Genomic DNA, 27,705 nt, shown 5'->3' on the forward strand with positions numbered 1-27,705 from the left:
ACGACCCGTCACGTCAGACCGCATGTGAAAAGAGATAAGGTGGTCTCAACTGAAGTTTCCTGGAGCCCCTCCTGTACATGCAGAGCGGCGCGTTGAAATCAATGCAGAAATCAAAACGATGAAATCCATCAAAGCTCGCAGGAAATTTAAGACACACCGTCCTCCCCAGCGCAGAGTGTTCGAGTGTCAAGTTAAATGTCTCAGAGAGACAACCTTGACAAAATCACGTGACTCACCTTGTCACTACCCCAGTTCCGTTATCGACAATTCTGCCTCGACAGCAGAAATCAACCCGGTGAAATCCGTGCAATACAAAATTCCCGTGCTTGGCTTATGCATGGTTAGCAAAAATCTGCCGTAGCCCAGACTCACGCACAGGCGCTTTCTGTCGCAATTCGACAAAGGCACCCGAAAAAGTGACTCTTTCTCGGACCATGTCACTAAATCGTGACCGTGTCACTAAATCGTGACAACGTCACATTCCTAAGGAAAACGAATATATTGCAGGTGGAAGCCGATGAGACTGCATTTCTTCGGGGGGTGCCCGCAAAAATAGATCTACACGGTTTGAGCGGGACAGTTGAGCTCGGAAAATGTTTGCATAATAGAGTGTCTTCCCTTTGCTCTTCCCGTGATAACGTTATTTTGTATGAATACGATTCACTTGCAAAATAAAGTACACCACTTGGTGTTTTAGTGGTAAATGTAGATAGAAATGTGTAATACAGACAAAGCAAACAAATAAACGTGTTTTTCTCGTGAAAATGTTGCGTTGTGCGGGAGTTTGAAAGGCCACGTGATGTACACAAAGCAAAGTGCGAGGCGGACTCTGCTCTGTGCTGTAACACCGGCAAGTTCAAAACACGAGAAAAACGATGTCGTCATGCGGGCAACCACGGGGGATGTATGTATTTTTCAAATGGTTGTAAAATAAGTCTTGTATTTATCCCCATACTCAGGCCCTGTTCTTTTTTTCGTCACACCTAAAACCGTTATTTCTTGTGAGCGGCTCTGCATTACTTCGATGAAGTCTAGTTCCGGTAGCTTCGCGAAGTGAGCTACGCGTAGTCGACTTCGTCCAGTTAAGGACAGGCCAAGGACTTCTCCTTGGGACAGGCTTAAACCTTATTTTAGTGTAATTGTTTGATAGCTTCATACCCTCCCTGAACGAACGTTTAGGTGGCACTGTAGAAAATCCCAATTTAGTAAACACATTTTTCATCAACTGATTAAAATACAACAATCTCTGAGCTAAAGCCACGACCATGCTTCACAAAAAAAAAATTTTTAAAAATGGCTTTGATGCTTTCTTTATTTCTTTCTGAATCAAGAAATGAATATATAGGTTGTACTTCTATTGAGATCGTGTACCGGTTAAGACTTATTCCATCTTTTTAGTTACAATAATTATGTTATGCCAACAGATTAAATAGCTAAATAAAACACAGTATGAGACTTACTTTTCTTTCTGATTGCTTTGACAGAGAATGTCCAGAAGGCAGCAGAATTTGTAGCACGAGGAACAGAACGTGCCCTGAAAACATTGGTCAAGAAGAAGTTACACAATCGTGTGAAGGGTCCGAGCCATGTGGTGTGATGCTGACCATTACAAATGGTAAATGAATCTGATGTGGATTACCGACGCGTATTAATGTCTAGTTGCCATGGTTATGGTTATTTGACGTTGTTATTGTCTTCATCCCAAAGGCGGTCCTTAATAAAGCCCAAAGTCGACTTCGCGAGCACTTCGCGAAGTTAGCTAAAAACTCAGTGCTAAAGCTTCGAGTTATGTGGCAAGCTTCTCGAAGTTAGCTAAAAACTCAGTGCTAAAGCTTCGAGTTATGTGGCAAGCTTCTCGAAGAATACTTCGCGTAGTCGACCTCGCCCAGTTAAAGGACAGGCGTTAAAGTGTGGTGTCCTGTTCATTATCTGAGAGATGGGGGGGGGGGGGGGATGACGGCACACAACAGCAGACCATACAAATTTAAAGCAAACACCTTCATTTCTTTAAAGTGGCACAGATTTGTAGAGAAAACAAGACACAGAAAATTAGTACAAAGTATATAGAATGAAATAAATTGACATGGCACAGTCATTTTGTTCTGTTTCTTTGTTATCCAGTGACAGACTGTGACGGTGGCACACAGTCATTTTGCTTTGTTTCTTTGTTATCCAGTGAGAGACTGTGACGGTGGCACAAAGTCATTTTGTTCTGTTTCTTTGTTATCCAGTGAGAGACTGTGACGGTGGCACAAAGTCATTTTGTTTTGTTTCTTTGTTATCCAGTGACAGACTGTGACGGTGGCACACAGTCATTTTGTTCTGTTTCTTTGTTATCCAGTGACAGACTGTGACGGTGGCACACAGTCATTTTGTTATGTTTCTTTGTTATCCAGTGACAGACTGTGACGGTGGCACACAGTCATTTTGTTTTGTTTCTTTGTTATCCAGTGACAGACTGTGACGGTGGCACACAGTCATTTTGTTTTGTTTCTTTGTTATCCAGTGACAGACTGTGACGGTGGCACACAGTCATTTTGTTTTGTTTCTTTGTTATCTAGTGACAGACTGTGACGGTGGCACACAGTCATTTTGTTTTGTTTCTTTGTTATCCAGTGACAGACTGTGACGGTGGCACACAGTCATTTTGTTTTGTTTCTTTGTTATCCAGTGACAGACTGTGACGGTGGCACACAGTCATTTTGTTTTGTTTCTTTGTTATCCAGTGACAGACTGTGACGGTGGCACACAGTCATTTTGTTATGTTTCTTTGTTATCTAGTGACAGACTGTGACGGCGGCACACAGTCATTTTGTTTTGTTTCTTTGTTATCCAGTGACAGACTGTGACGGCGGCACACAGTCATTTTGTTTTGTTTCTTTGTTATCCAGTGACAGACTGTGACGGTGGGACAAAGTCATTTTGTTTTGTTTCTTTGTTATCCAGTGAGAGACTGTGACGGTGGCACACAGTCATTTTGTTTTGTTTCTTTGTTATCCAGTGAGAGACTGTGACGGCGGCACACAGTCATTTTGTTTTGTTTCTTTGTTATCCAGTGACAGACTGTGACGGTGGGACAAAGTCATTTTGTTTTGTTTCTTTGTTATCTAGTGACAGACTCTGACGGTGGCACACAGTCATTTTGTTTTGTTTCTTTGTTATCCAGTGACAGACTGTGACGGTGGCACACAGTCATTTTGTTTTGTTTCTTTGTTATCCAGTGACAGACTGTGACGGTGGCACACAGTCATTTTGTTATGTTTCTTTGTTATCCAGTGACAGACTGTGACGGTGGCACACAGTCATTTTGTTATGTTTCTTTGTTATCCAGTGACAGACTGTGACGGTGGCACACAGTCATTTTGTTCTGTTTCTTTGTTATGCAGTGACAGACTGTGACGGTGGCACACAGTCATTTTGTTTTGTTTCTTTGTTATCCAGTGACAGACTGTGACGGTGGCACACAGTCATTTTGTTTTGTTTCTTTGTTATCCAGTGACAGACTGTGACGGTGGCACACAGTCATTTTGTTTTGTTTCTTTGTTATCCAGTGACAGACTGTGACGGTGGCACACAGTCATTTTGTTTTGTTTCTTTGTTATCCAGTGACAGACTGTGACGGTGGCACACAGTCATTTTGTTTTGTTTCTTTGTTATCCAGTGACAGACTGTGACGGCGGCACACAGTCATTTTGTTTTGTTTCTTTGTTATCCAGTGACAGACTGTGACGGTGGGACAAAGTCATTTTGTTTTGTTTCTTTGTTATCCAGTGACAGACTGTGACGGTGGCACACAGTCATTTTGTTTTGTTTCTTTGTTATCCAGTGAGAGACTGTGACGGCGGCACACAGTCATTTTGTTTTGTTTCTTTGTTATCCAGTGACAGACTGTGACGGTGGGACAAAGTCATTTTGTTTTGTTTCTTTGTTATCTAGTGACAGATTGTGACGGTGGCACACAGTCATTTTGTTTTGTTTCTTTGTTATCCAGTGACAGACTGTGACGGTGGCACACAGTCATTTTGTTCTGTTTCTTTGTTATCCAGTGACAGACTGTGACGGTGGCACACAGTCATTTTGTTTTGTTTCTTTGTTATCCAGTGACAGACTGTGACGGTGGCACACAGTCATTTTGTTTTGTTTCTTTGTTATCCAGTGACAGACTGTGACGGTGGCACACAGTCATTTTGTTTTGTTTCTTTGTTATCCAGTGACAGACTGTGACGGTGGCACACAGTCATTTTGTTTTGTTTCTTTGTTATCCAGTGACAGACTGTGACGGTGGCACACAGTCATTTTGTTTTGTTTCTTTGTTATCCAGTGACAGACTGTGACGGTGGCACACAGTCATTTTGTTTTGTTTCTTTGTTATCCAGTGACAGACTGTGACGGTGGCACACAGTCATTTTGTTTTGTTTCTTTGTTATCCAGTGAGAGACTGTGACGGTGGCACACAGTCATTTTGTTTTGTTTCTTTGTTATCCAGTGAGAGACTGTGACGGTGGCACACAGTCATTTTGTTTTGTTTCTTTGTTATCCAGTGACAGACTGTGACGGTGGGACAAAGTCATTTTGTTTTGTTTCTTTGTTATCCAGTGAGAGACTGTGACGGTGGCACACAGTCATTTTGTTTTGTTTCTTTGTTATCCAGTGACAGACTGTGACGGTGGCACACAGTCATTTTGTTTTGTTTCTTTGTTATCCAGTGACAGACTGTGACGGTGGCACACAGTCATTTTGTTCTGTTTCTTTGTTATCCAGTGAGAGACTGTGACGGTGGCACACAGTCATTTTGTTCTGTTTCTTTGTTATCCAGTGAGAGACTGTGACGGTGGGACGTACTCTTGCTACGTGTTTTCCTCTGTGGATGTCAGAAAATACGAAGCTGCGTCAGTCACATTGACTGTTAAAGGTGGGTTTGTATGCTGAATTTGTCCGTTTGTGTGTGTGTGTGTGTGTGTGTGTGTGTGTGTGTGTGTGTGCGTGTGTGTGGAGCGCTTCAGACAAAACTACTGGACCGATCTTTATGAAACTTGACATGAGAGTTTCTAAGTATGATATCCCCACAATTGTTCTTTTTGTGTGTTATAAATGTCTTTGATGACGTCATATCCGTCTCTTTGTGAAAGTTGAGGCGGCTCTATCACGCTCTCGTTTTTCAACCAATTTTGAGAAAGCCAAGTCGACGAAGCCCGGACTTATGTAATGCATTTGAGAATGGAGGTTTACAAATTCATTAATGAGTTTGCTCATTAAAGTTGTCATTAAAATTGATTTTTTGCAAACGGAATTCAAATGGATTGCATCGTATTCTTCATCAAATTGTGAATTTGAAAATATATACATTATGTCCTGTTTACTCTTAAAATGTGATCACAGTTAACCAAAAAAGATAAATTAGTACTATGATTGAAATTTAAGAATTCGATCAAAAAATATTTTCATTTCTTTTGGTATCATTTCCTGATTTCAAAGGCATATAAATATATGTTGTATTCAAAACAAGCTCAAACAGTTAAAAAGAATATTATAGAAAAGCGCACTTTCCTGCTTAGCACAATGCGCTACCGCACTATTCTGGCTTGTCAATTTAATTTCGTTTTGCATGTAAAAAGTCAGCGATTTCCTTGTCGCGGGGATTGACGAAGCTGTATTGTCTTAGTGAACAAAATGCAGTCAAGTATTGACTACCGTATTTTCCGGGTCATAAGGCGCGACTTATTTCATCGAGTTTGACCCCTGCGCCTTGTATAACGAAGCGCCTAATCCGTGTATGAAATACGAAGAAAAAATCATGGGGAACAAAACGTGACAAGAACTCACCTCCATCTCGAATACCGGTAGTCGTTTTTGACTCACATGCGAAGCAAAAGTGAGTCTATGTACTCACCCGAGTCGTCCGTCCGTCCGTCCGTCCGTCCGTCCGTCCGTCCGTCCGTCCGTCCGTCCGTCCGTCCGTCCGTCCGGCCGGCCGGCCGGCCGGCCGGCCGTCCGGAAAACTTTAACGTTGGATATTTCTTGGACACTATTCAGTCTATCAGTACCAAATTTGGCAAGATGGTGTATGATGACAAGGCCCCAAAAAACATACATAGCATCTTGACCTTGCTTTAAGGTCAAGGTCGCAGGGGCCATAAATGTTGTCTAAAAAACAGCTATTTTTCACATTTTTCCCATTTTCTCTGAAGTTTTTGAGATTGAATACCTCACCTATATATGATATATAGGGCAAAGTAAGCCCCATCTTTTGATACCAGTTTGGTTTACCTTGCTTCAAGGTCAAGGTCACAGGAGCTCTTCAAAGTTGGATTGTATACATATTTTGAAGTGACCTTGACCCTGAACTATGGAAGATAACTGTTTCAAACTTAAAAATTATGTGGGGCACATGTTATGCTTTCCTCATGAGACACATTTGGTCACATATGATCAAGGTCAAGGTCACTTTGACCCTTATGAAATGTGACCAAAGTAAGGTAGTGAACCACTAAAAGTGACCATATCTCATGGTAGAAAGAGCCAATAAGCACCATTGTACTTCCTATGTCTTGAATTAACAGCTTTGTGTTGCATGACCTTGGATGACCTTGACCTTGGGTCACATGTATTTTGGTAGGAAAAATGTGTAAAATATTGTTTTTCTCAGTTTTATTGTAAAATTATTCTGAAAGAAAGATCAAGGTCTGTTCAGCATGTGAGTCGTGTGGGCTTTGCCCTTCTTGTTTTTAAAATTCCGTGAGCATCAAAGAGACCGCCTGAGTACCAGTCAAACAACTTGTGATAATGCATGTTTCAGCTACTAGGTACTACCCTGGCCAAGTTTCCTCTTAATACATCAAAGAGACCGCCCCATAGGTTAAACTCAGTCACTGACCCCGGTGCAGGAAGTGTTTCCTCTCTCAGATATGACAAGGGAACCACCTCTCATAGCTAAAACTGGGTCATTGACCCCTGGGAAGAAGGTCAGTGTCTATAAACAAGGCAACCCAGCTATCACAATGGACCTGCCTTTGATCTCGCCGAGTACACATATTTCCACTCTGTATTCTTCCTTTGATGTGCGGCTTATTTTCATTCTTCGACCGTTTGTTATCGGTATACTTTTTCATTTTTGGTGCGCCCTATCGGCCCCCAGCGCCCAATGGGTGACTGGATTACAATGTTTTTTAAAGAAGGGGGTGCGCCTTATGCGCTGTATCATGTAGGGCCTTGTAACCCGGAAAATACGGTAAATGTTTTAACATAGACCAGTAATTGAGACGAGGGTGGTGGTGTATGAGTCTTTGAGTGTATGTAAATGTAGAATGATTCAGAGTAAACTACTGGATCGATCTTCATGAAACTTAACGCACAAATTCTTCCATTTTTTTTTCTCGAGAAAAGTCTTTGGTGACGTCATATCCCCATTTTAGTAAAAATTGCGGCGGTACTGTCACGACCTCATTTAAAGGGTTACGCAACATCCGGGTGGCGCTCTCTGGGGAGAGCGCCGCTCGCTGTGTCCCAAGAAACGCAACTCCACCGATACTCTTTGACATGATAGTTTCCCTTGCGTTTGCGGCTGCAAAATGGCGGAAGGATGGCGAGGCCGATTCATCACGAAAAAGGAGAAGGGTAGGCGTCACATTGTCAGTAAAGTTTTGAAGAATACACCAGAAAACCAAAGTAATAACGAATCCGCCGTGCATAACGATTAAATCGAGCCCGCGGAGGAGGAAACTGCACACGAGTGGCAGACGGGCCGGCGTATCGTTGAATTGCATCATTTGGCAGACGAACTTCGCTCATGCAAGTGTTGTGAGAAACCTCTGCACTTGCACAACATAACCACAGAGCAGAGATACGGATACGCAAGCTTGTTCTACGTCAGGTGTGAGTGCGGATCGATCAACAAGGTGACGACCGGGAAACGCCATCGTGCTACAAATTCAAACGGCATGGTCTACGACGTAAACACGAAAGCAGCTATCGGTGAGTAGATCTAGATCTAGGCCTCTCTCTCTCTGTCTCTGTCTCTGTCTCTGTCTCTCTCTCTGTCTCTGTCTCTCTCTCTCTCTCTCTCTCTCTCTCTCTCTCTCTCTCTCTCTCTCTCTCTCTCTCTCTCTCTCTCTCTCTCTCTCTCTGTGAGTGGAGATGTGATATGAGTGCACTGTCCACTGTGCATACTGAGAGGGTGAGTGGTTGTACTGTTTTCCTTTTTTGGGCCATTTTTATTTTCCCAGAAATTACAATTTACATTTTTTGTTTTTTTAATAAATACTGTGCATCCAGTCAAACTCCCATACTACAATGTTGAGTATGGATGCATTGTTCTGTTATGTTATGTCTTCACAGTTTTGTACAGTTGTAGTTTGTTTTATTCATTTGTTTTTGTTTAGGTGTTTTTTTTTTACTTGGTATGTTATCAAAAAATAAAAAAAACCACATGTATGACACACACAAAACAATAATTTTTGGCAAAGCATGTATGTCTAACAACAACATTCTTGAAAATACTGCCCCCACCCCCCACATATATCTTTAGAACCCTGCCATACATGATACAAGGAGCTCTAATGGTGCTACACAGCATTCCCCTAGTATTATTCCACGGTCATTTCTCTGTATTATATTAGAATGTGATTCTGTTTTGTACAGGCATGATGCATTCCGGCATCACCAACAGACAGATGACAAGTATGATGGCTACTCTGGAGATCCGTGGCCTGCACCATAAGTCAATGAAGAAGAGGGAAGAAGAAGTGCATCCACACATATGACGTTGCAAAACAGTCCTGTGATCAAGCACTATGTTCAGGCTGAGGCAGTATCAGCAACGCCCGATTGTCAGACTAACTATATATTGTGTGTGTGTGCGTGTGTATGTCTGCGCGCTCATGTAGAGGGAAGTTTTGGGTTGGGCTTTTGGTGTTTAGTTTGTGTAAAGTTCTGTAAGTGATGAATAAAATTTTGGGGTACATTTTATTTGATGGCTTGGACCCGGAGTTTCTCTCTCTCTCTCTCTCTCTCTCTCTCTCTCTCTCTCTCTCTCTCTCTCTCTCTCTCTCTCTCTCTCTCTCTCTCTCTCTCTCTCTCTCTCTCTCTCTCAGATTGTAAGACTAGGCAATGCCTAAAATCTCCATCCTTCTGTAATAAAGTTTAATCAATCAATCTCTCTCTCTCCCTCTCTCTCTCTCTCTCTCTCTCTCTCTCTCTCTCTCTCTCTCTCTCTCTCTCTCTCTATTTTGAATCTTAGTGTGTCTGTCTGGTCTGAGACTGAGAGCAAGTGCGTTCGCATGAGCGGAATTTTGTATTATTTCAACACTGTGTATCATTATGTGCTTGAGCGTACCTTCGCTAAAATAAGGGCCTGAAAGCAACAAAAAAAAACTAAAATGGTAACCCTATTCTTTTTTACATTAAATGAATGTGAATAGTGTCTATATCTTGCCCAGAAAATATTAGAGCACTCGGATATTCCTTTCAAATGTAGCGTATAATACCTATGATTTTTATTCCAAAAAGTAGGAGGTAGGGGTATAAAAGATGCTGTCACTCGAAAAAAAGCACGTTGACCTTGTGTTTATTTTGAAGGTAAGATATCAAATATCCTGCTGCAAGAAAATCAGAGTGCTGTCATATTCCATTTTGTCATTATGGTTGTTTGAACAACAAGATTCGCTGATTTTTGTAAATATTTCAACACAGTATGTCGTTATCGGTTTGAGTTTACTTTTATTTTTTTTGTCAATTGACATATTTTGTTACTAAAAAGCATATTCTACCTACCACAATACAAAAAAGTACCCATTCACTAATGACTGCTGAACACCATGCATATCATATAACCACTGTTTTGGTCAAAATGTTCAGAAACTGCCTCATAGCAAAAAAACTAAAACGTTGTCCCTACTTTTTTTTACACTAAATTAATGTGGATGGTGTCTATATCTTGCCCAGAAAATATTAGAGCACTGTCATATTTTTTTTCAAATGTAGCGTATCCCTTTAACAAACAAATTGCAACTTGCAGCAGGCAATGTTTGACTCAGCCCGGACTATGGAATGTCATTTCAGCTCGGAAGTTTAAAAATTAGTTGATATATTTGGTTATTAAAGATGCCATTAAAATATTATGTTCACAAGTAGATTCACAGATGATTGTTTGTGTTTCTTATCAAATTCTGAATCCAATAATTTACAAATCTGTCATGTGCTGACATTTGAAGAAAATAGGTTATTAAGCAACAACCATTGCATGCTTCGTCGTTTTTACATTTAGTCAAGTTTTGACTAAATGTTTTAACATAGAGGGGGAATCGAGACGAGGGTCGTGGTGTATGTGTGTGTGTGTGTGTGTGTGTGTGTGTGTGTGTGTGTGTGTGTCTGGCTGTGCGCGTGTGTGTGTAGAGCGATTCAGACTAAACTACTGGACCGATCTTTATGAAATTTTACATGAGAGTTCCCGGGAATGATATCCCCGATTTTTTCGATGTCTTTGATGACGTCATATCCGGCTTTTTGAGGCGGCACTGTCACACCCTCATTTTTCAATCAAATTGATTGAAATTTTGGCCAAGCAATCTTCGACGAAGGCCGGACTTCGGTATTGCATTTCAGCTTGGTGGCTTAAAAATTAATTATTGACTTTGGTCATTAAAAATCTGAAAATTGTAAAAAAAAAGATGTTTATAAAACGATCCAAATTTACGTTCATCTTATTCTTCATCATTTCCTGATTCCAAAAACATATAAATATGTTATATTTGGATTAAAAACAAGCTCTAAAAATTAAAAATATAAAAATTATTATCAAAATAAAATTTTCGAAATCAATTTAAAAACACTTTCATCTTATTCCTTGTCGGTTCCTGATTCCAAAAACATATAGATATGATATGTTTGGATTAAAAACACGCTCAGAAAGTTAAAACGAAGAGAGGTACAGAAAAGCGTGCTATCCTTCTCAGCGCAACTACTACCCCGTTCTTCTTGTCAATTTCACTGGCACTGCCTTTGCCACGAGCGGTGGACTGACGATGCTACGAGTATACGGTCTTGCTGCGTTGCATTGCGTTCAGTTTCATTCTGTGAGTTCGACAGCTACTTGACTAAATGTTGTATTTTCGCCTTACGCGACTTGTTTAACTTTCTGCTAGCTATACACACTTCTATACTTCCTGTGATAAGACTATATAGACATTTGGTGTGACTGCAAATCCAAGCGAGGAGCAAAAAGGGGACAGGGTGGCCGAGTGGTAAGTGCACTTGCCTCGGAAGCGAGAGGTTGTGAGTTTGACCCTGGGTCGGGGCGTAAGCAATTTTCTTCCTGAAGGCCCGACCAGACACTCCCGGCCGACCCTGTCCACATTTGACTTATGCTCAAAACGGCGCACCGCGTCGTGCTATGATCGCGAAGTGTTATTTGCAGAAGAATAGCGCGTGTTCTAATTTCTATGACACAGACATAGAACGACGGAAATTTGACCAATCAGAGCAAACCAGAGCGATGACGTCAGCTGCTCGCGGCGCGGCAGTCGAACGCAACTGAACCTTCTTGTCAGGTGACCCGCTCCACTGATATCGCGTTGTGAAAAAAATCGTCGATGTGTGGCCACTCGGCAAATCCCGCGCGACGCACAAAACGGCCTGCGGCGCATAGAGCGTAAAACGGCGGCCAAATGTGGTCGGCCCTTAACCCAGGTGGTGGGTTGGGCGGGGACGTAGCTCAGTTGGTAGCGCGCTGGCTTTGTAGCCAGTTGGTCGCTATCAGCGTGGGTTCGATCCCCACGTTCGGCGAGAGATTTATTTCTCGGAGTCAACTTTGTGCAGATTCTCTTCGGTGTCCGAACACCCCCGTGTGCACACATGCGCACGAAAAAGATCCCACGTTCACAGCGAAAGTCTCGGGGCTTGGAAAACACGAAGACACGCATGTATCATCTCTCGTCTCTGATTATCATGATCGTATTTCGATACTTTGACGAGACAAACCCAATGCGGTGTGTCGAAGAAGACAGCCACAGCGGGCTTGTTCGAATCAAAGTATCACACCATATCTTCAGCGTATTACCAGTACCTGTCCCATTATAGACCAGTTGGTCTAAGAGGACGTTAAACCCTAATAGTCAGTCAGTCAGGTGGTGGGTTCAAGTGCTAGTCCACTACATTGGGGGGGTGCACGTTAAAGATCCCACGATTGACAAAAGGGTCTTTCCTGGCAAAAATGTGTAGACGTAGATAAAAAAAAAAATCCACCAAATACCCGTGTGACTTGGAATAATAGGCCGCGAAAAGTAAATATTCGCCGTAATGGCTTGAGATTTACTGGCCGATGTGAATGCGTAATATGTTGTGTAAAGAATTCCATCTCACACGGCAGAAATTAATGTATTGACTAATGGTTGAACAATCTTACCAAAAATTTAAATCTATAAATAAATAAGAAATTATTTCAAAGTGTAACTCCAAGAAAAAAAATTTGTTTTTCAATAAATAACCAAATACTAAGCTATTGCTTCAATGAACAAAATGACAACAACTAAACAAAAATAAATAACGTCAACCTATCAAACAAAGAAAAGAAAAAAATTAAATAAAAATGTAAACATAAACACTATAAACAACCTAAAGTTTCATTTTTTTGATAAATGTCTTTGATGACGTCATAACCGACTTTTCGTGAAAGTCGGAGCCGGCACTGTCACGCTCAACCAAATTGGTTGAAATTTTGGTAAAGTAATTTTCGACGAAGATCTGACTTTAGTATTGCATTTCAGCTTGGAAGCTTAAAAATTAATAAATGAGTTTGCTCATTAAAGTTTGTCATTAAAATCGATTTTTTGCAAACAGATTTAAAATTGATTGCATCGTAATCTTTATCACATTCTGAATCTAAAAATATATACATATGTCATGTTTACTCTTAAAAAGTGATCACAATTAACGAAAATAGATTAATTAGTCTTACGATTAAAATGTAAGAAATCGATCCAAAAATGATTTCATCTTATTCTTTATCATTTTCTGATTCCCAAAACATATAGATATGATAGGTTGTATTCAAAACAAGCTCAGAAAGTTAACAAGAATACAGAAAAGCGCGCTTTCCTGCTTAGCACAATACGCTACCGCGCTATTCTAGTGTATTAATTTCACTGCGTTTTGCACGTGGGAGGTGAGCGATTTCCTTCTCGCGGGGATTGACGAAGCTGTACTGTCTTGGTGAAAAAATACAGTGCGTTCAGTTTCATTCCGTGAGTTCAACAGCTTGACTAAATGTAGTCATTTCGCCTTACGCGACTTGTTTTTGGTAAGGACATGTACATTTAGGCTAGGCAGATTTCATCAGATTTCACCTCCTGTGTGAACAAATTGCTATAAAATTTATTTTACCTTTTTTGTACTCTACATGCATCCATTGATCAGGTGCCAACGTTTTCCCATGCGAACTATATTTTTGAAGCTTTTAAAGAATGATGACAACTGCGCAATAACGGTATTCCGAATATGCTCCGTCCCTCACCTCTCACGTCTATAACATGTCTTATTTTAAGGGATGTGCCATATGTCACTCATATAGTATGTAAGAAAAGCACATTCAGTTGATAAATAGGTTCAATTGCATTTATTTAGCGCGAAATAACGTAGCCGAAGCTCAAATCTAGCGCATTCGGTGTGGTTTCACAGGGCGCGTCTCCCGGGTCGCGTTTGACAGGTATGTGAGTTGACAATTACTGTGCTGATATTCTCCCTCCTTTACCCGTTACTGTTGCATTACACATGTGAACATGCACACGCACACTCTATTCAACATGACCTCGTACTTACGCTAAAGCCCGTCTTCATCGTCTGATGTACCTACACAGGCAACCTCGGTCACAGTGTTGGCACAGCTCTCCCCTCTGCACTCTCTACAGCCAGACGTACACACGAGGCCGTGTTTTCGGCATGAACATCTTGCTGTTCGACACTCTGTCTTGCAATTGCATCGGATGACATCGAGTAGATCACCAGGAGCAGCAGCAATGTCAATGAGAATAGGAAGAATGGCGCCTTGAACAATCTCCCATCCCCAGTCCATCGGATCCAGGAGGAACTGTTCTTGATGCAAGTGCATCCATTCTTGCACCTGGAAGTATGTTCTCATGGAATGGAATTTAGCTGCTGCTGATGTAGGTGGGAGTTTGCAGGGCTGAAACGATGAGGTACATGTAGAGACTTTCTGCATGTACTTGATGTAGCGGAGGAAGTTCAAAGTGTCTCTTTCCTTCCCCCCATAGAGTTCTACAAAGGCCCTTTCTCCTGCTCCTATCAGCTCATCAGTGTGTAACCGAGTGCCGAAACACTACGATCACCTCGGGAGGCGAAGTGCAATCAAACAGGATTGAAAATGTTAGAGCTAATTTCTTAGCCCTATAAAAACTGTTATGCAAACCCGAAGGTTTCCATGAACATACAGACAATCGGAAACCACCAGATCCCATCACAAACAGAATTCTACAATACACCGGTGTTGACTTTTAAAGGCCAACAACTCGGGTGCAGAGTCTGCTGTGAAAGGAGCGGAAGCCTCCCCTGTCACAATCGCCCCCGTTTGAATGAACTTCGTCCCGAAGTTCCGAACCGGGGGACCACTGTCCATCCCAAGTTCGCAGAATGGGAACAGCACGAAAATGTTCAGTGGTCATATTATGCCATTACCTGAACATATCATACCGAGTCCCATCCCTGCTCGCAAGCACCAGATGTAACCGAGTGCCGAAACACTACGATCACCTCGGGAGGCGAAGTGCAATCAAACAGGATTGAAAACATAGACAATCGGAAACCACCAGACCCCATCACAAACAGAATTCTACAATACACCGGTGTTGACTTTTAAAGGCCAACAACTCGGGTGCAGAGTCTGCTGTGAAAGGAGCGGTAGCCTCCCCTGTCACAAGTGTCTCTGCAAGGACTGGCGCTGAAGACATGGGCCTGCTGCACGAACACTGTTGACTGGGTCAATTTCGTTAAACACATTGGTTTTCCAATCCCGAATGGACTGCTAATTGTATCGCATCCACCAAAGGCGTGCGCAAACAGGATGTTCTCACAAACTTGAGATCCAAGAACAGTCTGGACTTTTCTGATGTCCCACACTTTTGCAGCTGATTTTGCTGTCGATGATCTCACTGATGTAAAGAAGACGGGGCAGTGATCTGGCGTAAGATGGTACAACAGAAGGATGAGCAGATCGGTGTCCTCGCCAACCAGAATCACGTTTCCCTTCCTTGCCAATTCCAGAGAAGTCTTTACGACGAGTCTATCAGCATCAGCAGTTGTATGGACAGTGTCAAAGCCGTGCTGTGAAAAACGGGAACTAAGGAGGTTGATGAACCGCTGTTTGTTGTTTGGATTCGTCAGGAAGCGCTCCTTTGGTTCGCACAGGACCATGTCACCCTCAAAAGTGATGGCACATGCTGTATTGGCTCTGCTTGTTCTTCGTAAATGGGCTGCATCTTTGGTGGTAGCTAGGTCCGCAGCTGTATTCATCAAAAACAACAGTTCCTTTGCCAAAATGACGAATGAGAAAGTCTGCGTAACTCTGAGTAAGCTGGTTGTATGTTGAACCACGGCACCAGGGCAGAAGGTGCAACAGCAAGCCACCATCGATGACATATGTTACATCATCAGGAATAACACCATTTACCTGCTTTGTTGAAGTCCAGATGTAAGTTGCCAGTGCAGCCTTGGTACCTTGTCTTGGCAGACCACCCGAATCAAACAGCGATGCTGGGACACTGCACATCTCAAAGGCAAAGGCGTCCTCAAGACATCCGTTGGTGTTCTTCACAGTTGTCACTAGTCTCTGGAACAACAGCATGGAGTGAACATGTACTAGATCATCGTGCAGATTGGACGACTTGGCTTTCAGCTTGATCCTTCTTTTTAAAGGTGAAATCCACAACATTATTTCCGATCATGCTGCTCAGAATCTTGTTTCCTACGCCTTTTGCTTGTTCTGCATTCACAGTAGCTTCAGCTTCTTTTCCGCTTGAAATGGATCGGAGGGCTGTATCCACAGTGAAAGGGTTCCTATCTAGCAGATATCTCAAGATCAGCTGAATGTCCGTGTGATCTCGCTTCTGCCTTGCCACGCTCAACTCTTTGTGCTGCGTTTGTTGCTCGCTAGAATGGAATGCAACGTCTGTGACAGACTGCATTGCGTCGGGGATTTCTGCACAGGCAGGCATACACAGTAGTAGGTGGGAGATCAATGCCATATGATTGCGCAGCATTCAGTTCAAATTTCCGTACCTCTGTGTAAGAACAGCTACAGCCAAGGTGGCTGAGGGTATCGATCAGAAACCGTGAACCGAATGATCGGTGCATTTGCACGCCAAGTGCAAACTGCAATGGTGCAATAACAGTGTTTGGCCTTCTGAGCTGAATGATTGCTTGTCCTATTGCACTGATATAATGTTAGGTAACCTTGAAAGAAATACATGTATGTATCCACTAACAAATGCACAGATTAATAAATAAACGCAACGTAAGTAGGTGAAGCTGAACATGGAAAAAAAACTTATTACCTAACAGTCACATGCACGATCCACGTTGTTCTCAATGGACATAATTTCACAAGGCACATAGACAAAGACTGAATCTGCAATCGCCTAACAATCATTATAATGCGAGCAGTGAAATGCGCCCCTGGGAAACAAACAAATATATCTATACATAGATGAGACCAAACAACTGCTTACGCCATGCTGATTAAGCTATCGTGTGATGTTATTGAATAGTTTCCTTGGGTAGCTTGTGAAAAACTGTCGCTCCGAAAACTAAAATAAAATGTACGATATTTCGGACTCATCGCATGGTTTTTTCCCGGCCAACTCGATTAGATGTGTGCAGGCACACTGAAATGAATCAACTGCACCTAAAATGAATTTTATAGCAATTACTTCGCACACATCCAAACGCTTCCCAGCCTAATTGTTATCTTCTTCTTGTCACCTGCCAGGGCCGGACTACCGGGGGGGGGGGGGGGAGGGTTATGGGGGTTGCGCAACCCCCCCTTGCCTAAACATGTACCTTACTTATTTAATTTTTTTTATTATTGCTTATTTTATGCCGTTTCATGCAAGGAGCGACCATTTTCCTATCTCAGAATATGACCTACCCATCAGCTTCAGGGGGCTTCGCCCCCTGATCCCCACAACGAGGTGGGGGGGGGGGTTCTAGGGTTTCCGGACCCCCCCCCCAGCCAAAAAATAAAAATATTTCTTTACTTTACATTGAGTTTCAATTTTTGGGGTATTAATCAGTGACAAAATCTGCTGCCTGAAACTGGTAATGATCATCCTCAGAATGCGCCAGATTGCACCATTTTGCATCCTTTTTTTTCAAAATTTTACGGGGGGGCATGCCCCCGGACCCCCCTAGCAAGCTAGGCGCTTCGCGCCGTCGGCTCGGCGCTTCGCGCCTTCACACCCATATCTTCACAATATACTTTTGAAAAAAAAGTCATAAAATGAACTGATCCGCCCCTGCCGCCAGGGGGGACATCCCCCTGGGCCACCACTGGCAACCCCCCCCCCCCCCCCCCTTCGCCTAGTCCGGCCCTGCCTGCAGTCTCTTGTTCCTATTAAGTACACAGATTAAATCCGAATATTTTTTAATTTGTCTTCTCAGATTGTGAGGAGAACACATACGGTCCGGAATGCTCGGACAAGTGTGGTCGCTGTGCTGGAAACCAGACGTGTAACACAACCACTGGTTACTGTCCGGCCTGTCTGGATGGATGGATATCTCCACGCTGCACGGAAGGTAGACTGTGTGTGTTGCTATGCTAACTTAATATTTCTGTCCCCAGAACTATTATCTATTTGGGACATGACGTCGTTATATGCTAACACTGTGTGTCCATAGCCTGTCTATTTGGGACATGACGTCGTTATATGCTAACACTGTGTGTCCATAGCCTGTCTATTTGGGACATGACGTCGTTATATGCTAACACTGTGTGTCCATAGCCTATCTATTTGGGACATGACGTCGTTATATGCTAACACTGTGTGTCCATAGCCTGTCTATTTGGGACATGACGTCGTTATATGCTAACACTGTGTGTCCATAGCCTGTCTATTTGGGACATGACGTCGTTATATGCTAACACTGTGTGTCCATAGCCTGTCTATTTGGGACATGACGTCGTTATATGCTAACACTGTGTGTCCATAGCCTATCTATTTGGGACATGACGTCGTTATATGCTAACACTGTGTGTCCATAGCCTATCTATTTGGGACATGACGTCGTTATATGCTAAAACTGTGTGTCCATAGCCTGTTCTTTATAATTATACGCTGTAAGCATCTGCGCGCAGTGAAAAAAGTACTGCGTGCAGCTGCATGTCCGACGTGGATGTGAGCCCCTGGTGTGTGTGTGTGTGTGTGTGTGTGTGTGTGTGTGTGTGTGTGTGTGTTGTGTGTTGTGTGTGTGTGTGCGCTTTACAAAGACATTAATATTTCCATCCCAATTGTTCTTGCTAAGTAAATGGTTGCGACGTTGTCATTTTTCGTAAGCACTAAAATCATATGCTCCCAGTATCAAAATGTCACTCCATATCTTTGGTGACACGTTCACTTCTTGTCTTACTTGACAGTTATACTGGCATAATACCGTAATTGTAAATTGGTATATATTTAATTGTAGTGTACCGGCACGGTTGGCCTAGTGGTAAGGCGTCCGCCCCGTGATCGGGAGGTCGTGGGTTCAAACCCCGGCCGGGTCATACCTAAGACTTTAAAATTGACAATCTAGTGGCTGCTCCGCCTGGCGTCTGGCATTATGGGGTTAGTGCTAGCACTGGTTGGTCCGGTGTCAGAATAATGTGACTGGGTGAGACATGAAGCCTGTGCTGCGACTTCTGTCTTGTGTGTGGCGCACGTTAATGTCAAAGCAGCACCGCCCTGATATGGCCCTTCGTGGTCGGCTGGGCGTTAAAGGGCAGCTGTCGGGTTGCCTGGTCTCAAAAATGCGCGGAGTCGCGTGCAAAAACGCGTTTAAGAGTTTTCCGAGTTGATTCAACTAAAGACTGTTGATTTGGTCCAGAAGAAGACACTTTCATCATTAGTTTGAAACCATTAAAATGCGTGAAACTTTCTGCTAGTTCTCACAATCCGCAAAAAAACGAAGCAGTTGGCAGGCCGAAACGACTCAAAATCCGCGACCGACAACTCTGTCAGCACAAGAAAGACGCCGCAGCGTTAGCCTTGCTGTGACGTCACTCGAGGAAGCCGGTAAGGCCGCTGTGAAGTTTACAGTACAATGTAGACTACAGCTGGGCATCTGTAATGCTGTACGCGTGATTGATTCTTGCACAAAGTAAAGTATGATGATGGTGGTATCTTGTAAAGACCCACGTTCCCATTTTCTCTTCTTTGATCTGACCGACTGCAACCTTTACAAGTCATTTCTAAAGTGGTTCACATGCTGTTGCTACTCCTCCAGTCCACCCGGTTAAACCATAAAGTTGCTCAACCACAGACCCTCGTGTCCCTTGTCAGCAGACACTGTACACTTATGAAGAAGGTCCGCTTGAGGTGTCACACCAATTACCGTGTACGTGTGAGGTACTGAATTCAAGACAAAAGCCAACTCTGTCGGTGGGAAAATCTAGGAAAGAGATGATGATAATACATCTTCAGGAACAGGGGAGTGCGCATGCGCGGCGAGCGGACGCGTTTCATCTGCAGTCCTAGTTTAGCCGTCGTATTTTTGGAAGTTATCGATAGTCAAACCTTGTGCCTCGCCGTGTAATTCTTTCAGAACATACCTAGGGACACTTAGCATGGACATTTTAGTTGTGTAGTAACTTTTTAGGTGTGTGTCGTGTGCCAACCTCAATATACCACCCTACCTCGACCGACCCCCCGCCATCTTGAACTTCTGCTTCCCGTACCTTGCCACCTCCATCCGCCTCGTCTCCGAGCACCATGCTTCGTGGTATACTCCTTGCCCTCCTTCTTTACGCTGCCTACCATCGCCTTGCACCTCCTCCTGCTGAACACCATGACCCCAGCCACCTTGACTCTGCTTTCTGCAAGTATCGCCGTATTTTTACCTCCACCCCCCACCCCACTCCATCAAACCCGTGCATGTTTGCATTCGCCTTGCTATTATCAGGAGATGTTCACCTCAACCCCGACTGTCCACATCTGCGGCTTGTGTGACCATAAGGTGTCCTGGAACTGTGTTTGCTGTGACGCCTGCAACATCTGGTACCACTTCTCCTGTGCAGATGTGGGAGCTTCGCGGACCGACCTTGACCGCTCAACAGCTGTCTGGAACTGCCCTAGATGCAACAGCTGCAACTGCGACAGCTTCACCTTCAGAAGCTATGAACTCGACTGTTCCAACTACTACTACCCCCTCCAGAACCTTAGCCAGACTATCAGTACATCTTCAGCCATAGACCCCTTTTCTCCACCCAGAGCCAGCAGCCCGAAGACCTCAAGTTCTTCACGTAGTACTCCACCTTCCACCCACCCCACCAGAGAAGCACCAGATCTGAAAGCTCCTCCGTCTTTGACCTTCCGCCAAAATCCAACCTAAGAGTCATGACTGTCAACTGCCAGAGCGCCGACTCCAAGAAGCAGGAGCTAGCAGCGTCCCTCCACTACGTCAAGCCCGACATCGTCTGCGGTACGGAGTCCTGGCTGCGAGGCATGCAACCAGGAAAGTCCCCATCACAAGACCACATCAAGTCGGCAGAAGTTTTTCCAGACTACTACGATGTGTACCGGAACGACCGAACCACTCGAGGGGGCGGCGTCTTCATCCTTGTACACAAGTCTCTTACTTCTGTCGGAACAGCCCGAGTTCGTCACTGACTGCGAGATCGAGTGGGTCAGAGTCAAGCTGAAGGACCGGAAGGACCTCCATGTGGGAGCGTTCTACATGCCTGACCGGAACCAGCGCGACCTAACCGAGCTTCAAAGGTCGATTGACAAGCTCACCAACAACGGCAAGCTCCAACGAGAAGTCATCCTAGCAGGTGATTTCAACTGCCCCAACATCGACTGGTCCACCCACACCGCTTCCTCATCCGGCAGAGATAACGCCATACAGCAGTCGTTGATCGACATCACCTCCTCCTCCCTCCTCACCCAAATCCAACACACCCCCACCCGTGGCCCCAACATCCTAGACTTGGTCTTCACCTCCAACCCCTCCCTTGTAAAGTCCTCTGTAAGCGCCCCTGGCATCTCAGACCATGACATCGTAGTGTCAGACTTCAACACCAGGCCCCAGGTTACCCCGCAGAAAGCGCGCAAGAGCTACAAGTTCAAGAAGGCCAACTGGGACAACATGAAGAAGGACATGGACGATGCAGCCAGCACAGTTGAAGAGGAATACAAGGCAGGCAAGGACGTCAACACCCTCTGGGAAACGTTCAAGAGCCTCCTCGTTAGCTCCATGGAGAAAAACATCCCGTCTTTCACACTGCGGCGACCCCAGAACTTGCCTTGGCTCAACGCTTCCATCAGGAGGATGCTCAAGCGCAAGAAGAAACTGCTAAAGCGTGCAAGGGCTACGAAGAGCTGGTCCCCCTACAGGAACTACCAGAAATACTGCAGACGAGAGCTCCGGCGTGCCGAGTGGCAGTACATCAATGGCACCATCCAAGAGGGACTAGACCAGAACGACTCCAAACCCTTCTGGCGCTTCATCAAGGCGAAAAAGCAAGACTCGACAGGTGTGGCCCCGCTAAAAGAAGACGGTAGACTCCACAGTGATAGCCAGACCAAAGCTGACCTTCTTTTGAAACAGTTCAAGTCTGTCTTCACCAAGAGTACCAGCAGCACGCTGCCAAATCTTCTACCACCAACTGCCACCATACAGCCCATCAGTATCACCACAGCCGGTGTCGCCAAACTCCTTCAAAACATCAAACCCAACAAAGCCTCTGGTCCCGACAACATCCCCAACATCGTCCTTAAGACCCTAGCCCACCACATAGCACCATCCCTGTCCGTCATCTACCAGCTCTCATTAGATTCTGGGCGTCTCCCACAGGATTGGCTCAGTGCCAACGTCGCGTGCGCGTTCAAGAAAGGCGACCGTCACTGCCCAGCCAACTACCGCCCCATTTCACTCACTTCTGTCCCCTATAAGATGCTGGAACACATCATTAGCCGCCACATCCTATCCCACCTTGAAACCAACAACATTCTGACAAATCTAAACCATGGCTTCCGATCCGGCTATTCCACAGAGACCCAGCTCCTGACAACAACAGAAGACCTGCTATCCTCATACGACCGGGGGCGCCAAGTCGACATGGCCATCTTGGATTTTTCCAAAGCCTTCGATACGGTACCCCATGATCGTCTCCTCCACAAACTCAACAGCTACGGAATCTCCGGCTCCATCCTCGCCTGGCTCCAGACCTTCCTCACCCAACGTACCATGCAGGTAGTTGTGGAAGGCACGACCTCCGCCCCAACCACCGTCGACTCTGGAGTCCCGCAAGGCACCGTGCTAGGGCCTCTTCTCTTCCTTTGCCACATCAACGACCTCCCGGATGCAGTCAAGTCCCAAGTGCGCCTCTTCGCAGATGACTGCCTCCTCTACAGGGAGATCGTTGACTTCAGCGACCACATCGCCCTCCAGGAAGACCTGAAGAGCCTTGAATCCTGGGCAGAGAGATGGGGCATGCGCTTCAACGCTACAAAATGCTACGTCATGACTCTAGCACGGAAAACCCCTTCCTCCTACCTCTATTCCCTAGACAGCACCATCCTCAAGAGTGTACCCACGAACCCTTACCTTGGCATTCAGTTCTCGAACGACCTGAAGTGGTCCACCCACATCAACTACATCACTAAGAAAGCTAACAGCACCCTCGGATTCCTCCGCCGCAACCTGCGCCACTGCCCATCAAACTGCAGGCACAACGCCTACCTTGCCCTCATCCGCCCTCTTCTTGAGTATGGTGCCACCATCTGGAACCCATACCTTAAGCAGGACGTCGAGAGATTGGAGCGCATACAGCGGAACGCATCCCGCTTCATCTCTGGTGACTACAGAACCACGACTCCTGGCTTCGTCACTGGGCTCCTACACAAGCTCCAACTACCAACCCTCCAGGAACGTCGCGAACACCTGCGACTAACCTCCTTCTACAAAGTGGTTGAGGGGCTGGTGCCGGCAATCCCGCCTGAAAAGTTCCTGATCCCTCAAAAACCAGGACGCCTCATTCGTCCACGTCAATCTTCCAGAGACTTTAGCACCTCGAATCCAGTAGACAACTACATCAGGAACAATAGCAGATGCTTCACTGTGCCACGCTGTAACACTGAGCAATACAGACATTCGTTTTTCCCAAAGACTGTAGTGGCCTGGAACCAATTAGATGAAGAAACTGTAACCTCGGCATCGACCGAGAGCTTCAAGTCGGCGCTGGCAGTAGCCAGACGACGATAAAGAACTAGCTGCGCACCCCCCACTCCGCTGCAACAATGCCAGACATCTGGATGACTTGTTCTACAAGTGCAGCGTAACAGACAGATACAGATACAGATACTCACTCAAGTAGATAGACGAGATAAGATAAAGGGAAGAGAGACGGAGACAAAGATGAATGGCTCTAGTGTGGAAAATGGGGGAGGGGGGTTCGGCCGCAAAAAATCAAAGATGAATTTGTCAAACTGTGTTTGTGATGGTTATCGTGCGTGTGTGTGTGTGTGTGTGTGTGTGTGTGTGTGTGTGTGTGTGTGTGTGTGTGTGATAACACGTATGTGTGTGTGTGTCTGTGTATATGTGTGATAACATGTGTGTGTGTGTGTGTGTGTGTGTGTGTGTGTGTGTGTGTGTGCTTGTGTGTGAGTGTGTTTGTGTGTGTGTGTTTGTGTTCCTCGACGCGTGACAATATCTGCCAATAAGTTGAACAGCAGGAGGGGAACGGAAGACATGTTATGAACTCCGTTTTTCACTGCGAAATTTTGGCCTGGGAGAAGTCATCCCATCCTAAGTTTCTCTTCACCTACCCGTGAAGTATGCTTGAGGGCTTGACTAGACAACCCGATTGCGCCCATTACACGGCATAAAGAGAGCACCGTTCAACCCGGCCGATTCCGCGGCTGACGTCACGCGTCCAAGGGAAGTAATTTTCGAGCGGGCTGCATTGACTCGGCCAAGAATGCAAACTTTCTTCGATTAAAGACATTGTAGCATGTCTAAAGTCTTCAGACTTGTGTTATCAAGCTGTCAAAATCACCAAGTAACTTTTAAGTATAGTTTCAGTTACATGATAACTCATTCTAAGCAACAGATTTTGAGAGCCACAACCCGACAGCTGCCCTTTAAGCAAACAAACAAACAAACAAACAATTGTAGTGTTGTTGTTTTCCAAAGCGTGTTGAACTTATATGGCTTGAGACTCATGTATTTTAAAAACACACTTGTTAAAAATGATTTAACAGCATGTGTGGTAGACTCTGATCATGACCGGCACGGTTGGCCAAGTGGTAAGGCGTCCGCCCTGTGATCGGGAGGTTGTGGGTTCGAACCCCGGCCGGGTCATACCTAAGACTTTAAAATTGGCAATCTAGTGGCTGCTCCGCCTGGCGTCTGGCATTATGGGGTTAGTGCTAGGACTGGTTGGTCCGGTGTCAGAATAATGTGACTGGGTGAGACATAAAGCCTGTGCTGCGACTTCTGTCTTGTGTGTGGCGCACGTTATATGTCAAAGCAGCACCGCCCTGCTATGGCCCTTTGTGGTCGGCTGGGCGTTAAGCAAACAAACAAACAAACTCTGATCATGTCCACTGAGGTGTTAATGCCTTTCTTTAGCCTACGTAGTTACGGACTGGGTGGCCGAGTGGTAACGCACTTGCGCTCGGAATCGAGAGGTTGCGTGTTCGACCCTTGGTCGGGCCGCTATTTTCTCCCCCCTTTCCTAACCTAGGTGGTGGGTTCAAGTGCTAGTCTTTCGGATGAGACGAAAAACCGAGGTCCCGTGTACACTACATTGGGGTGTGCACGTTAAAGATCCCACGATTGACAAAAGGGTCTTTCCTGGCAAAATTGTATAGACATATATAAAAATGTCCACCAAATACCCGTGTGACTTAGAATAATAGGCCGTGAAAAGTATATACTCGCCTAACACGCTTGAGATTTACTGGCCGATGTGAATAATTCCATCTCACACGGCATATTGTAAACGCCATGAGCCTCCCCAAATAGGAGAGGGTATGTGCGTAGAAATACTCACTAATAATAAAAAATAAATAATAATAAAATAAATAAATAATAAATGATAACTTACTTACTGCCTGACTGACTTATTCACTAACTTAGTCATCTACTACCTCACTGGGTCACTGACTGATTGACTGATCCTTTACTTACTGCCTGACTGACTTATTCACTAACTTAGTCATCTACTACCTCACTGGGTCACTGACTGATTGACTGATCCTTTACTTACTTACTAACTTACTAATTTAGTTATCTACATGTGTTTCTTTGTATAATATATTTGTCAACTGACACGTAATGCAGTAGTGTCTAGTTCGGGTATGAAATTGTCATCAATGTCTGTTAAGCGAGAGCAGGGGATGATGTGTTTCTGATTGAAATTTCTTTCGGTGAAGGTGGGTTGTCTTAGCGTTTGCTTGTAAACACATGATTTTGACTGCACATTTAACTCGGGTTGCTGAATCTTTTCTCCTAGCGGTACCCGAAGCGCCACTACTGACCCCAAACGAGAAGGTAGCTGTGGGTGTTGCTGTGGGTGGGGCAGTCTCCTGGGGCTTCATGGCTTCCCTTATTCAGCTATGTCAGATCTTGGGCAACGCAGGGTGGATGCCCTTTCTTCGTATGGGAGGCAAGAAGGAAGAGAAAAAGAAAGAAGGCGATGACGCAGAAGAGTCTTCGGATGAGGAAGAACCGCCTTCAAAATGTTTCCGATTCCTCAAGTGCATTTTATGCGGGGGTGCTGGCTTTTGTCTTATAAGTTTTCTGTGCTGTATCTCGCGTGGGAAGCTGATGTCTAAAAAGGTCAGGTCGAGAAAGAAGAAGAACATTCAGAAAGAATCATCTGCATCGGACAATAACATGACTACCTCGATGAACATATTACCCGACAACAGTAGCTCTGTGGACACTGGATTACCCGGCTACAGTAGCTCCCCAAATACCTCTGTGGATAGATTACCCGGCAACAGTAGCTACCCATATACCTCTGTGTATAGATTACCCGGCAACAGTAGCTACCCATATACCTCTGTGTATAGATTACCCGGCGAAAGTAGCACTGCCCTCGAAAGTCAATCGCAGACCAATTTGAACCATACACAAGATTATCTTTATCATCGGTAGTGACAATTTGATAGAAAGACCCATCATGATAGACAAACATTGAGTCCCGTAAATGGAATTTTGTAAAACTTTTTTTCTGAACTTGTTCAACTTTTTCCTTCTTTTCTGAACTCTATTTTCTTGTATTTTTATTCTGTTTACATTTTGTCAAGTTTTGACAAAATGTTTTAACATAGAGCAGGAATCGAGACGAGGGTAGTAGTAGTGTGTGTGTGTGTGTGTGTGCGTGCGTGTGTGTGTGTGTGTCGTGTGTGTGTGTCGTGTGTGTCGTGTGTGTGTGTGTGTGTGTGAACAGCAATGCCAGGAACACTACCGAACCAATCTTTATGAAACTTGACACGGGAGTTTTCCCAGATGATATCCCCGCACTTTTTTTTTCTCAAATTTTCGATAATATTTCGAAACTTGCATCTGGAATTTGTCAATGATGAGCTGGAGCTAAATGTAACTTTTTTTACTTTTTTTTTTTTTTAAATCTATCATTTTTGACTCCCTTGAGTAATGGGTGAGTTTTGGCATTCATCCCTGTCCGTCCGTATAGACGGCCGGCCGGCCGTAGACAAAATACTTAACGTTGAGGTGTTTTTAAAGCTAGACCGTTGAAACTTTGCACACTTTTAGGGTTTGATGATATCACGAAGTGACCCCAGTCAAATTTTGGGGTCACAGTGGCGTCATGTTCGTTTCATTAAAACTTACGTATTGTCCCAATGTAATAGATTATATTGAACTTTTTTTTTTATTGCCATAAAATACATAACATCTGGTCAGATGTTGTATATAGAGTTATTAATAAATTTGACGTTCGTATAGTAATGAATGCAGAAACAGCCCTGCTGGGCTTCACACCACGTGAAAATATTTCCCTTCAGGCAGTAGAATATATAAATTATTTGATAATAGTCGCTAAAATGTGCATTGGTACACCTATGTATATTGGTTGTATGCTTGATGTAGAATTGAGATTAAAACAGTTAGAATGTATGATAGGTGTTAAAGTTTAAAGTTTATTGAAAAAAAAGAGACCAATGAAGAAGGATGCTTCCCGCCCAAAAAGAGGTAATTTTTTTTTTAAACAACTTTATGAAGTTATGAAGTTTGAGTTTGAAACCCTTTAGGGTTTGATAATCGCCTCATGTTGGATTCATAATAACTTAACATTAGAGTTATCTCAAGCGTTCTTGAAGCTAGAACTTTGAAACTTTGAACTCTTCAAGGGTTTGATAATGTGCCGACATGACACCAGTTTGGTTGACCCCCGTTACATTTTGGGGTCACAGCGGGGTTCGTAAACACTTTACGTGAAAGTTTTCTCAGTTATTTTGGGAGCAAAAGCTTTCAAAA

General features: G+C 44.3%; 1 protein-coding gene across 1 annotated transcript; it reads left to right on the top strand.

Annotated features, from left to right (window-relative positions):
• The first annotated feature begins 1,424 nt into the window (after window positions 1-1,424).
• LOC138950112 (uncharacterized) lies at window positions 1,425-26,558 on the top strand. Its single transcript, XM_070321868.1, has 4 exons — window positions 1,425-1,615; window positions 4,817-4,912; window positions 17,662-17,796; window positions 25,715-26,558. Exons 1-4 carry the CDS (start codon window positions 1,450-1,452, stop codon window positions 26,359-26,361), a joined length of 1,044 nt encoding a protein of 347 aa, XP_070177969.1. The 5' UTR covers window positions 1,425-1,449; the 3' UTR covers window positions 26,362-26,558.
• Window positions 26,559-27,705: the final 1,147 nt, after the last annotated feature.

The sequence above is a fragment of the Littorina saxatilis genome, linkage group LG16, assembly GCF_037325665.1.
Source record: "Littorina saxatilis isolate snail1 linkage group LG16, US_GU_Lsax_2.0, whole genome shotgun sequence".
Taxonomy (NCBI): domain Eukaryota; kingdom Metazoa; phylum Mollusca; class Gastropoda; order Littorinimorpha; family Littorinidae; genus Littorina; species Littorina saxatilis.